The 15,026-nt window shown below is 37.4% G+C and overlaps 1 protein-coding gene across 3 annotated transcripts in view; it reads left to right on the top strand.

Annotated features, from left to right (window-relative positions):
- SPATA6 (spermatogenesis associated 6) overlaps nucleotides 1-15,026 on the top strand; it is a 147,512-nt gene that overhangs the window by 54,981 nt on the left and 77,505 nt on the right. For all 3 annotated transcript variants that reach the window (XR_008294805.1, XM_027059247.2, XM_027059248.2), the window contains exons 6-7: nucleotides 6,052-6,132; nucleotides 10,844-11,137. Coding sequence is in view for 2 of the 3 variants with exons in the window: in XM_027059247.2 (XP_026915048.2) it covers nucleotides 6,052-6,132; nucleotides 10,844-11,137 (375 nt within the window). In the remaining variant the exon portion in view is untranslated. The remainder of the gene's footprint in view (nucleotides 1-6,051; nucleotides 6,133-10,843; nucleotides 11,138-15,026) is intronic.

Below are 15,026 nucleotides of genomic sequence, written 5' to 3'. Positions count from 1 at the left end.
ATCATATTCATTTATAATAAATTGGTAAACAGTAAACTATTTTCCTGGGTTTTGTGAGCCTCTCTAGCCAATTAATTGAACCAGGGGAGAAGGGCATAGAGACCTCCAAATTATAGCTGATTGGTCAGAAACACAGGCGACAACCTAGAGTTGGGATGACATCTGAAGTGGGGTGGGTACAGTCTCGTAGGACTGATCCTTAACCTGTGGGATCTGATACTATCCCCATGTGGTGTTAGAACTGAGTTAAATTATAGGACCCCTATCTGGTGTCACAGAGAATTGCTTGCTGATGTTGGAAAACCCACACATGGGAATTGGTGTCAGAATCCTAAGGGCAAACAGTGTGTCTTCACCAACTAAATGTGGTGGATTTGGATGCAAATGGATGAAGAAACCACATAGTTTTGATAGGCCGAAGCCTGTTCCAGTTAGATTGAGCAGCCATCTGCCAGAAGGTTCACAGAAGTAAGGGAGTAATTTCACAGAGAAGTAAGGGAGGGCTGAGGTCAGCTCTCCACTCATTCTTGGCTGACTGTGAAACTATGCATATGCAAACAAGAGACAGTGCGAGCCCAGCAAAAAGTGAAACTCGGTAGACACTACAGATCTGGCTGTGTCTTTGAATGTATTCCCCAAGCCACACAGATAATCAACAGAGTGGAACCCTTACAGGTTCATAGGATGACCACTAAGCTATGTATATCCAGGTGAGACCCCTAGAATGAATGGAAGAATCAAAAGATACATGGTATGTGTATAAACTGAACAGCAAAACGGCAGATATAAATCTAGTCGTATCCAGTGTTTTTAAATGTGAATGGATAAAACACTCCAATCAGTAGTGTTGTCCTGGCAGACAACAGTGTACCCTTCCTCAGAATTCTTATGACATCTGTCTGAGTCTTAGGCTGTCTTCCTGAACCCATTGCTGTGGCAAGAATTCAGTCACATCTGAGATTAAATCCTGGCACTCTCACAGACTACCTGACTAAATTTGAGCAAAGCACTATAATATTAAGATATCATAAGGCTGTTGGGTGGATTAATGAAACCTTGTAAATGGTTGTAGCAGTACCTGGCACAGAGAACACTCAGTAAATGTTAGTGATATGATGATGGCTGTGGAGATCATGACAGTGGTGATGATGATGATAGTCCCCTTTAGACTGGGAACTCCATAGAAACAGGATCTGTGGCTTTCTCTTCTTTAAATTTAAGTGTTCACGCAGTACTTTGCATGGAATAGGTACTCAAATGCCTCTTGATTGAATTGAATGAATTAATTACATCTTATAGACATCATAGAGGAACTGACATTTGAGATGGAGTGATGATTAATTTTAGGCATCAACTTGGTTAGGTTATGGTGCCCAGTTGTTTCGTCAAACTCTAGTCTAGATGTTACTGTGAAAGTATTTTGTAGATGTAATTAATGTTTACAAACAGTTGACTTTAAGTATAGGAGATTACCATTGACAATGTAGATGGATCTCATCCAATTAGTTGAAGGCCTGAAGAGCAAAACCTAAGGTTTCCCAAACAATAAGGGATTCTGCCTCAAAACTATAACGTAGAGATACAACCTAAATTTTACCCGGCTAGCTTGCATACAGATTTCACACACAAGACTGTGATATCAACTTTTGTCTGAGTTGCTAGCCTCTGGATTGCCCTCTGGATTTTGGACTTGCCACTCTCATAATTGCATGAGCCAATTCCTTAAAATAAACCTTGCGCGCTCTCTCTCTCTTTCTCTCCCTCCCTCTCCTATTAGTTCTGTTTTCCCAGAGAACCCCAACACAATGGTTTTGAATGCTCAGTGAAAATAATGGCTAAAACACTGAGTATTTACTATGTGACCAGCAATATATGGGGAAGGGTAAAGTGATAAGTTGCAATCCAGGCTATGGTAGTTATAAAATACGTCCACAAATGATTTGATACTTCTCTCTTCCAAAGGTGGAGCTAATTCTACAGACTATACTTAGTGACTCTAACAGATAAAATGTGGTAAAGTGACAGTATTGGACCTTGGAGACCAGGTCTTTAAATGCATTGTGGCTTTCTTCTTGTACTCACCCTTGTATCGCTTACTTTGGGCTAAGCCAACTGCCATGTGTGAAGATACTCAAGCAACTGTACAGAGAGGGCAGAAGCTGGGAAGGCTTTGCTAGAATGTTTGTAAAAGCTTGAAAGGTCTTGAAGAAACTGTCAGATGCGTGTTTGCAGAAAGTAAGGTAAATGTTATTGGAATTAGGGTTAAAAGGAATCTTTATTGGGGCATCTGGGTGGCTCAGTTGGCTAAGCATCTGACTTTGGCTCAGGTCATTATCTCACCGTTCTTGAGTTTGAGCCCCGCATCAGACTCTGTGCTGAAAGCTTGGAGCCTGGAGCCTGCTTCAGATTCTGTGTCTCACTCTTTCTCTCTGCCCCTGCCCTGCTCATACTCTCTCTCTCAAAAATAAATAAACATTAAAAAAATTAAAAATAAATAATAAATAAAAAGAGGAATCTTTGTGATGTAATGGCAGAAAATTTAGCCATATAGTCATCTGCAGTAATGTAGAGAAATATTTAAGGAAATGAGTGGTCTAAGACTTTCAGATAGATTGTTAGAGGGTCTGCTTGGTTTTCTCTTGCTGCTTTATAGCAAAGTATGACAGGAGAGAGATAAGCAAAAGGAAAGGCTGTTTAGCAAAAAGGAGTTGAACTTACTGTTTCTGAAGATTCCCCACTTTTCCCAATGGCAGATAATGCTAAAATTAAGGATTGACTTCTGAGCAAAAATCATTCCAGGCACTTTTGGGAAATTGTGGTCTGATGGTGAAACCTAGGGTGTGACTATATAATCCTTCATTAAAATCTCAGAAAGATCCAAGATGTTGTCTTAGAAAATAATTTAATCGAATATCAGGTTTTTTTGAAGATGCGTAAGGGCAGTCACAGCAGAAGCCCAGTGGAGAGAAGCGTGCAGCTTTGGTCTAATGGAGTGAACTGCAATAAGATTCATAGGAGAACCACACATGTTTTTAAAGAGCATTATATTGGGGTGCCTGGGTGGCTCAGTCGGTTAAGCGTCCGACTCCGGCTCAGGTCATGATCTCGCGGTCCGTGGGTTCGAGCCCCACGTCGGGCTCTTTGCTGACAGCTCAGAGCCTGGAGCCTGTTTCGGATTCTGTGTCTCCCTCTTTCTCTGACCCTCCCCTGTTCATGCTCTCTCTCTCTCTCTGTCTCAAAAATAAATAAATGTTAAAAAATTAAAAAAAAAATAAAGAGCATTATATTGTTGGAAATACCGCCAGCTTGGTCTGAAATGCAGAGAGACCTCACAAAATGAAAATTGGACCCCCAGAATTCTGTTGACAGGACTCACACTCAGAACACTGTGCAGCTCTAACATATGGTCTACCTCTCATTGAGAAGGAATGATAATTTAGAGGATGGAAGCAAGAGCCCAGAGGAGCCCAGAGAATAGTTATTTCTGATCAGGAACAGGGCTAAACTTCTAATCAAGGAACTTCTAACATTTTCCTGGCTGGATTTTAGAATTTCAGTGGACCAGTGATTCCTGTTTGCCTCTTGTTTTCTCCTTTTGTGAATAAGAATATCTGTAGTGGTTATCCTATGCCTGCTGTACATGTGTATTTTGGGTATATGTGGGGCAGACATTTTGTCTCTTTGGTTCACAAGTCTTCCAACTGTGAGGGACTGTATTGTCAGAACTGCTCTTAAAGAACCACATCTGTGGAGGTTGAATAAGGACTTGGCTTAGATGCCAACATCCTGGATTTCAAGCTGAAGTTGTAAAAGGATGAGACTTTGCTTTGCTTTGCTTGCTTTCTTTCCCTTTTCTTTTTTTCTTTTTTCTTTATAGGGCATGAGTTTAGTTTACACATGAAAGGAGTCTAAGTAACTTGTGGTCAGAGGGTAGACTGGTGGTTTTAAAATAAGTCCACCATGGGGCACCTGGGTGGCATCTGACTTCGGTTCAGGTCATGATCTCATGGTTTGTGGGTTTGAGCCCCGTGTCAGGCTCTGTGCTGATAGCTCAGAGCCTGGATCCTGCTTCAGAATCTGTGTCTCCCTCCTTCTGTGTCCCTCCCCTGCTCACACTCTGTCTCTTTTTCTCTCAAAAATAAATAAAAACATTAAAAATGAAATAAGGGGCGCCTGGGTGGCTCAGTTGGTTAAGTGTCTGACTTTGGCTCAGGTCGTGATCTCACCATTTGTGAGTTTGAGCCCTGTGTCATGCTCCATGCTGATAGCTGAGAGCCTGGAGCCTGCTTCTGACTCTGTGTCTCCTCTCTCTGCCCCTTCCCCGCTCGCTCTGTCTCTCTCTCTCTCTCTCTCTTTCTCAAAAATAAACAAACATTTAAAAATTTTTTTAAAAATAAAATATGTCCACAAATGTTTGATATTCCTCCGCTGAAAAGGAAGTCTAACTCCTTTGGCCTTGAGTGTGGGCTGTACTTCAGGGCTGTAATGAATACAATGAGATAGATGTGACAGTGTTAGTCTTAGGTGAGTAAGTCATAATAACAATTGTGGCTTTCTCCTTGCTTTGCTTTGCTTTGCTTTGGGAGAACTTAGCTGCCGTGTCATGAAGACACTCAGGATGTTTACGTGTTGAGGAGCTGAGTCCTCTTGCTAAAAACTAGAAAAGAACTGAGGCCTCCAGCCAACAGTTGTGTGAATGAGCCTTCTTAGGAAGCAGATCCTCTTGCCCCCGGTAAACTTCAGATAACGGCAGCCCAAACATCTTGACTGCAATCTCATGAGAGATTTTGAGCCAAGAACCACCCAGTTCAGCTTCTGCCAGATTCCTGACCCATAGAAAGTATGTGAAATAATAAGCACATACATTCGTTATAAACCACTAAGTAATATGCTATGTAGCAATAGATAACTAATAAATAGGCATGGTGGGCATCATTAATAAAAGAGGATTGCAGAAAAACAATCATTTGGTTAATTGTCAGGCAACTCATATTTACCTTTTCTGTAATGTGTGATGTTTGAAATTCTCAAGTTAGTAGGTCAAAGGCTGGGTTTGTAGAGGACGAATATCTGACTTCTACATTAGAATGAAGTTGCACTGGGCATACACAATATCTTTTCATGTTTTGGTGAATGTGTGATTTGTGTGCTTCCAAATATTTCGGCAGGTGCTTTGTGACTGTTCCTTTGAATTTTACCATTTGTCTCCACTTATTTCAAAACAGCGTTAAAGCTGATGTTTGAAATGTTGCGAGCAATAGAAGCCAGATTCATTGATAGATCTGAATGTAACTCATACATTAAGGGGAGAAATGTTGGCGGAGTTGGTAGAGACTTACCTCTCTTCTGTTTCAAGAACTGCATATCTACAAGGTGTAATTTTTTTTAACATGAGGAGAGTGTCCAAAGTATTTTTTTTAAGTTTATTTATTTTGAAAAAGAGAGAGAGAGAGAGAGAGAGCACAAGCAGGAGGAGGAGGAGGGAGGGGCAGAGAGATAGAGGAGAGGGAGAATCCCAAGCATTGCAAGCTAATAGCGCAGAGCCCCAGTGCGGGGCTGGATCTCACGAACAATGAGGTCACGACCTGAGCCGAAATCAAGAGTCAGATGCTTAACCAACTAACCCACCTAAGCGCCACCAAAGTACTTCTTGATTGTGTAGTTAAGTAAGTTAATTTGTAAAAGTAAAAAGAGCTTAAATCCATTAAGTGTTTTTATATATTTCTGACTTTAGTATTATTGTATCATAGTTTAAAAATCTTAGAATAATTTGACAGGGAAATACTGGAAAATGGAAAAAGCATTCTGTTTTACATAAAGGTAATATAATCACTTGTAAGGGAATCATCAGCAATGAAACTGTTACTTGCTAACATTTAGCATCACTGTGTTGTCTTTAGTTTTAGTAGGAAGGTCAAACTAACAAATGAAGCGGCTAAGTCTTGATAAGTGTTTGTTACTTCAGGTCATGGTTTTATCACTAATAGTTCTGTTTTTTCAGAAATTGAAATAATTAATAATACCTTTTTTTATTATTATTTTTTTACTCAGGGAATTGCTCCAAAGCTGGAATTTTCTACGACCTCAGTGATAACCGAATGTCTGATAAGCTCGAGGAAGTGCCGCACTCAGGTTCAAATCTTTTATTTATTTATAAATTTTTTTTAAACGTTTATTCATTTCTTTTGAGAGACAGAGAGAGACAAAGTGTGAGCAGGGGAGGGCCAGAGAGAGAGAGACACACACAGAATACAAAGCAGGCTCTGGGCTCCGCCAAGCTGTCAGCACAGAGCCTGACACGGAGTTCGAACTCACAAACCATGAGATCATGACCTGAGCCAAAGTCAGACACTTAACCCACTGAGCCACCCAGGCGCCCTTCAAATCATTTATTTAAATTATTTAATGGTTTAACTTATTTGTTGATAGTTATGGGCATTTGGAGAGAATTATGCTTTCATTTTGACCGTAGCTCATTTCATTTTTTTGGGTCAATCTGGAGTGTAAGCAAAACAATTATCAAAGGTATTTAGCAGTTCAGTTGCATCTTAAATGTGAGAGTGAAGAGTTTGGTACACATGATAGGCGGTGCCACGATGCAGTTATCATTTGTAATGCCATGGGCCTTTTTTTTTTTTTTAATGCAAAGAAATCAGTCTGCCAGAGAGATGTTGAGATCAAGAAGCCTTACAGAGAGCTAGATGGGAGGCTTCTATAAATCTTATAGGAGTTACAGATGACTGCAAAAAGTTCAGAGGATTCTTTTTAGCAAATGTGACCAGAGGTTTTCATGCGGGGATATTGGTGTTTAGTAGTATGGTTTCCTGAGTCTCTCTCATTCCTTAAATGATTCTTGCTCAGTTTGGTGGCCACACTGATGGTATCAGACTAAGGGAAGCTTGGACACTTCACCCTAAGTACCTTGTGTATTTGTAAAAACTGCCTTTAGTCAACTAAGTTATATGGACCTGGTATTTCATTCCAGTCTAACTTTTCACTGAGTCCCCAAGATCATCTTACTGCCTTGTCCACAAATTATCTAATAATGTCTAGGCATCACTCATATGCAGTTGCATTATGATTAGGTAACAATGAACAGCCTGTGATGGATGAGGAGCCAGGAGCATATAAAGCCCTGAGGATCCAAACGAGGCAGGACTGGGCCCATGGTGGCAAGAGCGGAGTGTTAATTTACTGTACTCTCAGTTTTAGAGTAAATTTGCTAAGGATGATAACTGTGACGTAAGCTAAGAAGGTAAAGCATGGTTTATATGAAATTATTAAGGGGCTCATTCTTACGTTGTTTGACAAGATACATAGTATGGCTATAGTTATTTGTCTCTGAAATGCAGCTAGTAGAGATCTAACAACCTATGCTTGCCAGATGCAGAGATGTTACTGACTTGTTTTGAGATATGTACTGTGCATTTTTGTAAATTGTTAAAAATGTTTTACCCGGACTCAGACAAATTTTTTCTCTCCTCATCGGGGTCTGCCCTTCTGGTGGGTGGGTAGAAAAGTATGAAGTAGAGCATATGCTCAGAAAGGTACACACGTTCTAAGTGTACAGCTTGGTGAAGAGTCCTTTCTAAATGTAAAATTATCCCCCCATTAGGACTTTCATCAGACTTAGGAATTAACATTTTCCTCCGTGAAGTTTTTTAACTTGCCATTTTTTAACTTGCTATTTTTTTAACTTGCTATTTCAGTGTTTGTCATTTGTTATTCATTGAACAGATATAATAGGATAGGCTTCAGTGTCAGACATTGTTTAAGAAAATATGCCTCAGAATCAGATCTGGGTTCAAGTTCCTCATCAGGCTGCCTTAAATATTAAATTAGAGAATATATGCAGTGTGTCTGGCACATAACATATAACTAATTAATTTGGTGACTGTTACTGAAGTTTTTTTAAAGATAATTGGGAGGGAAGACAATAGGTAAAATAAAAGATAGAAAACATTGTCTGGTAGGCACAACAGAGTATATACTTACACATTAAAATTTTGAATGTTATCAGCCAGGATTTTAATCTTACTTGCCCTTATTTGAAAATGTGATAAATCTACTTTTAAAAAACAATATTGGTTAAAATTAAAATTTTAATGGCTGTAAAGCAGCATTTTCAGGTTCAAACATAAGAATAAGACAAACCATTTTGGTTTTTAAGAGAGAATGAGTGAAAGAAACTATAAAATTATTTAAGTTTACAAATACTTGTAATGATCTCTATTCCTTTTGGCACATTATTTTCAAATTGATGTTTTGTCACCAGTTGAATGGATTGAAAAAATTAAGCATATTATTGTGAATTTCTGAAATAAAACTAGTTTTCTACTTACACTTTTTACTTACTAAAGGTAGACTTTATTATGAATTAGTTAAATGTCAGTAGTAGTTTTATTAATATGTGTGTTAGTCTGCTATATCAGGTAGGGTTTGCTGTGTAAAAAGCAATGCTAACTTGGTGGCTTAAAATAAAATGTTTCTCACAGTTCTGTGTATTGGTTGAGTGGTTCTTTTGGTTTGAACTGGCAACGCTGGGGCTATCTAGGATAGCTTCACTCTGTCTGGCAGTTGGCTGAGTTTCTGGTCTGGGAAGGGCTTTATGTTCCTGGTAATTGGCTTGATTTTAGCCGGAATCGTGGCCACAATACTTTCGTCTTCTAGTAGCCTAATTTTGGCTCATTCACATGGAGGCAGGATGGTTGTCAAAAAGGAGTAAAAGACTTGAGCACTTTTCAAGACTCTCCTTATGTCACATGCTATTACCCTGTTGGTCAGAGGGACCCACTGTGTTAACAGCATATAACAACCACTATTTTCAGCTCTACTGGGAAGGAACAGGATGCATTCAGGATTGGATAGAGTTAGACAGCATGTATCTGTACTAGATATATCTTAGTTTATAACTTCCTCTGTTAGTATTCAACATTCGTAAACTGTAACCAAGAAAGATGAGGTTAGTTATTTTAGATTTGATATAATCAAAGCAACTTTATAGCACTGTTGAAAGAGATGATTATGGTTCATCTGTGTCTGGAGGTAAGAGATATTAAAAATGTGTGAAGATTTGAAGAAAAGAGTCCAGGGAGTGAGGAGGTGATGAGGGCAAGTAGCAGATTCAGCGAGAATAAAAGAAGTACCATGAGGAAAAGTAGTTTTGGTCAGCAAGGGATTTCAGAGTTTGGAATGCAGTGGATCTGCACAATGACGAAATCTAAGATGAGGTGAGTAAAAGTAATTAAAGCTGCGAAACCGAAGTCTGAGTCCAAGGTCTTGGAAATCTTCACTACTTGAACATTTTATTAAACCTCAAAGGTCCTTGCCTGTGCTAACATTCCTGCTTCTGTGCATCAGTGTGATGTCATAGAGATGGATGAAATGTGATAAGATAGAAAAATTCTGAATGACTTGTTGAAGTCATTGAACAAGGTGGGAGAAGGTGGGAGCATATTAACAGCTGCAGAAGGAAGATGAAGAAATAATCGGATGGTGCTGGTTTGTATGAAACCCATGGGTTTATTTTTCCAGTTGGAAAAATACATTTTTTTCCTGTTTACTTTTTAAAAATATTTGACTCTTCCCTTCTATGTCACATTTGTATTTTATTAGAATAAATACCCTTAACGAGCAGGGAAGGGAGGGGTTGAGAAAGTAGAGAGGGAGGTAGGATTGATAGGTTTTTAAAATGATTAAAGTTAGAAATACAAAGATTCTCTCACTGTCCATTTTCTCTAATGTTGGAAATCTTATAATTCTAGATAATGAGTCAAGAGGTCTTATGTTATTTACTAGTAATCCAAATTTTAAGGCATTTATAAGGCAGGGACTAAATGAAATGTTATCCTAATAACACAAAAAAGTTTGGAAATATAACATTTGTTTTTAAAAACTGAGACTGCTAACCAATTTTACTAGCAGAATACTAGTCATTAACCTTTATATGTGTCTTTCATGTCTTCTTACATTTATAACAATATGGAATCAGAATTAAGATGGAATGACTATTGGTCATTAAATTGTAAAGTTTTGGTTTGAAAGAGATCTTAAAATACTAATCATCTTGTATAATCCAAACAATACATTTCATGAAAACATGTATAAAGCTCTTTTTCAGATGTTTACATTATACGTATGTATATAATCATAGCAGTATAAGTGAAACTTATTTTATGTTTTCTCCATAAAGATGTCATAAGCAACTAATTAGCCATGCGTATTTGTAACATTACTAAAGAGAGTCCTCTTAAACTATATAGTCAGTTACTTGGATACTTTTTTTTTTTTAAACTTTTTTTTTTTCCAACATTTTATTTATTTTTGGGACAGAGAGAGACAGAGCATGAATGGGGGAGGGGCAGAGAGAGAGGGAGACACAGAATCGGAAACAGGCTCCAGGCTCCGAGCCATCAGCCCAGAGCCTGATGCGGGGCTCGAACTCACGGACCGAGAGATCGTGACCTGAGCTGAAGTCGGACGCTTAACCGACTGCGCCACCCAGGCGCCCCATGGATACTTTTAATTATAAATGATAAACCAATGTTTACATTCATTTTTTAATATACTGAAAACTAATTTTTCTGACCTTGTTTCTTAGATTTTTCAAATGATTAAATATTGGACTTCCTAGACTTAATACCATATACTTTATTAACTACTAGACAAAGAGTTATCTAGGATAGATAGGAAAGACTAATCTAGTTGGCTTTGATAGATTATATGTGCTTTAAATTAATTTTTAAATTTTTTTCCTACCTGTAGTTTATATATAGATAGATATATCTACATATATTTCTACATATGTCTTCTGCCTAAGTTAACTTTTATTTCGTATATTTAGGATAAATTTATTTACCATACGGCTCCAGTTGAAAAATCACACGGCAGACTGCAAAGCAGAACATCAAGATCACAGAAGAAAAAATCCAAGTCACCTGAGAGAAATAAATATTGCATAAATGCAAAAAACTACGAACAGCCTACAATTTCTTCAAAATCACACTCTCCATCTCCCTACACAAAAAGACGCATGTGTGAGCTATCTGAAGACACCAGGCGGCGGCTGGCCCATTTAAATCTGGGACCCTATGAATTCAAAAAAGAAACAGATAAACCTCCATTTGTGATTAGACATGTATGTGTTCTCTTAAACATTTCCATTGGAAACTGATCTAATCTATTCTTTCACTAAAATATTATTCTTGAAACTTCTTTCACTTCTACCTTCTATTAATAATTTTTTTTTCCTGAACTGTTAGCCTAGCAATCTAAAATGGAAAATTAGCTTAGAGTAAAAGAACATTCTTTTGTCAGTCTTTAAACCTGACAGAGATCAAGTTCCATTATGAATGCCATGTTAAGTCTTTTAAGTACCCATTTCCTTTCTTCTTATACACTGGACAGTGTAATAACTCTACAAATTGAACTTAGATATAATTGACATTAGGACTAAAATGGCAGAGGAGGGTGTTAAAAGAGGACCAACTTTATGAAAAAAGAAGACTCCCTTTTTCTAGCCTTTTTGAAAATTATAATGGCAAGTAAGTTCCCTTTGATATTATGTCCCTTGGATAAACCTTATATAATGGATCTTTGAAGCAAATCATTATTTGATGAGGATGGGAAGGCCTTTGAAAGTGAAGAGAGTTAACTTAGGGTTGTATAGTTCTAATCTTTCCACACAGAAGCCTTTTGATATGGTTTAAGCTTAGAACTTGTGTTCATGTGACAGTTAAGTAGACTTTGGCTAATTTTAAGAGTCTGTAATATTTCAAAATATGTAATAAAGGACCTTCTTAGAATTCTCATAGTTTCTTGAATTTTTGCAAAGAATTTTTATCTTAAAAGTGTTTCTTTAACAAAGACCCACAAATTAATAAAAATTACTCATAAATATATCTAATAACACTAAGAACATTAAGCTTTAAGTGCCTGTAGAAGCAAAATGCCTTTTGGGATTATATATAAAGTTATCTCTTTTCTTTAAAAATGTTTATTAATTTTTGAGAGAGGGAGAGAAAGAGAGAGCACGGACAGGGAAGGGGCAGAGAGGAAGAGTGAGGGGGAGGAGAGGGAGAATCCCACACAGTCTCTGTGCTGTCAGCACAAGAGTCTGATACAGGGCTCGGACTCAAGAATCGTGAAGTCATGACCTGAGCCAAAATCAAGAGTTGGACGTTTAACCGTCTGAGCCACCTCAGTGTGCCTAAAGTTATTTCTGACTTTAATTCATTTTTTAAAATTCCAATATGTAAATATAAATGTAAATATGTAAATATGCTCCTTTGATGGTCTAGTGGGTTTTTTAAAAGTACACCACCTGAAAGGTTAGTTTTTTTTGTGTGACATCTAAAAAAAAAATTAAGTGAATTACATTTAAGCAACATTTCATTCCATTTTTATATTTTGACTATGAATCCTTTATTCTTTTAAACTAACAGACTTAAAATTTTTTTTTTAATGTTTATATTTATTTTTGAGACAGAGACAGAGCATGAGCGGGGGAGGGACAGAGAGAGAGAGGGAGACACAGAATCCTAAGCAGGCTCCAGGCTCTGAGCTGTCAGCACAGAGCCTGATGCGGGGCTCAAACCCACAAACCATGAGATTATGACCTGAGCCGAAGTCGGACGCTCAACCAACTGAGACACCCAGGCGCCCCAATGTAACAGATTTTACAATGGTTACTTTTAAATGCAAATATTTTATTGAGATGATTGTGATTACATTTGTCTTATTTCTATAGGATTTGTTTATAGGTTCTGGTCACATTTTTTGTTATTTTTTGAACAATATCCAGATAAGATTTATTTGCTTGTTTGATGGCAGTTGCAGAAAACCTTTAATTTTATGACTGCTTACAGTTGTAAATTATTTTGAAAAGAAAGGATATATTAAATTCTAATCTGAAGGAGGGGCACCTGGGTGGCTCAGTCGGTTAAGCTGCCCACTTCGGCTCAGGTCACGATCTCACGGTCCGTGAGTTCAAGCCCCGCGTCAGGCTCTGTACTGACAGCTCAGAGCCTGGAGCCTGTTTCAGATTCTGTGTCTCCCTCTCTCTCTGACCCTCCCCCGTTCATGCTCTGTCTCTCTCTGTCTCAAAAATAAATAAACGTTAAAAAAAATTAAACAAAATTCTAATCTGAAGGAATAGTAGCATTTTAATTAAAATGCCTATGTACAAAGATAACCAGTAATATTTATTGGGAGTTAGCCACAAAACAAAATTGTTTAGGGAAATAACTGCTCTTAAAATGCTTACTAAATTATTGTTTTTCACATCAGTGTTCAAAATGGAATAATCCTAATCCTGCTTGGTATAAACTTTAATGTTTTTATTTAAGAGATTTCCCTTGCAGCTTTTCAATAGACAGGAAAAAAATGCATACTTCTACACCTACAGTTAGAAAATTGCTTACATTATTATATAGGAAACTGGAGTTTTCCAGTTGTGTTTGCATAGAGATGTCTCTTTTCCCCCATAACCATTTATGATTTTAAAAGCACTTAACCGGAGTGCCAGGGTGGCTCAGTCAGTTAAGCATCTGACTTCAGTTCACGTCATGATCTTACAGTTCATGGATTCGAGTTCCACGTGCTGACAGCTCAGAGCCTGGAGCCTGCTTCGGGTTCTGTGTCTCCCTCTCTCTCTGCCCCTCCCCTGCTCACACTCTGTCTCTGTCTCTGTCTCTGTCTCTCTCTCTCTCAAAAATAAAACATTAAAATAAATAAATAAATAAAAGCATTTAACAAATTGATAACATTTTAATTTCATACATGCACATGTAAAAAGTTAATACTTTTAGAAAAGACATTCTAGTTTTACATACATTGTGTGAAAAATAGTCATGAAGAGTAAGGGGCAGTTTCAAGAAAGCAACTAACATGCTCCCAAACTAACTGGCACAACCATTCCAGAAAAGTTAAATGGAATTATTTTCTTTTTCATTTATACAGAATAGGATCTTTTTTTTTTCTGTTGTGGTCAAATACTTGTAACATAAAATTTACCATTTCAACCATTTTAAAGTATATGATTTAGTGGCATTAAATGCATTCATATTGTGCAACTGTCACTCCTATCTAGTTCCAGAACTTTTTCATCATCCCAAACAGAAACCCTGTACTCGTTAAGTATTCACTCACCATTTCTCCCTTTCCTCAGCCCCTGGCAGCCATTAATCTACTTTCTATCAGGAAGTGGATTTTCCTCTTCTGTCATTTCACCTAAGTGGAATCCTACAAAATGTAGACTTTTCTGTCTGGCTTTTTCCATTTAGCACAGTGTTTTCTTTCATTCATGGTATAGCATGTGTCAGTACTTGATCCTTTTTTGGTCGACTAATATTTCATCGTATGGACATGTACTGCATTTTGTTTATCTGGTCATCTGTTGATGGATGGGCTTTTTTCACCTTTGGGTTATGTGCATAGTGCTTCTATGCATGTTAATACACAAGTTTCAACTTGAGTACCTGTTTTAGTGCCTATTGTTTTAATACCTAGGAGTGGAATTGCTGGGTCACATGGTATGTGCTATGCATGTTTCTAACTTGTTGAGAAATTGTCAAACTGTTTTCCACAGTGGCGGTCCCATTTTACCTTGTCCCCAGCAGTGTTTCAGGCTTTACTTTATCCACCTTCTCACTAACACTTATTATTTTGTTTTGTTTACTTTTTATTATAGCCATCCTAGGGGGTGTGGAGTGGTCTTTCATTGTGGTTTTTTTTTTTTCTCATTGTGGTTTTGATTTGCATTTCCTGATAAGTAATGATCTTGAGCATCTTTTCATGTGCTTGTTAGGCATTTCTGTATTTCCTTTGGAGAAACATTCATTCAGGTCCTTTGTCCATTTTTAATTGGGTTGTTTATCTTTTTGTTGTTGAATTGTAAATTTTCTTTATATATTAGGATTCTAGATACTTACATAATTTATAAATATTTGTCTTTTCACTCTCCTTTTTAAAAATTAATTTTTTTAGATTATGGTAAGATATACACAATATAAAATTTACTATTTTAA

Source organism: Acinonyx jubatus, chromosome C1 (genome assembly GCF_027475565.1).
Source record: "Acinonyx jubatus isolate Ajub_Pintada_27869175 chromosome C1, VMU_Ajub_asm_v1.0, whole genome shotgun sequence".
Taxonomy (NCBI): domain Eukaryota; kingdom Metazoa; phylum Chordata; class Mammalia; order Carnivora; family Felidae; genus Acinonyx; species Acinonyx jubatus.
The sequence above is the reverse complement of the archived record's forward strand: the minus strand, read 5'-3'. Positions and strand labels throughout refer to the sequence as shown.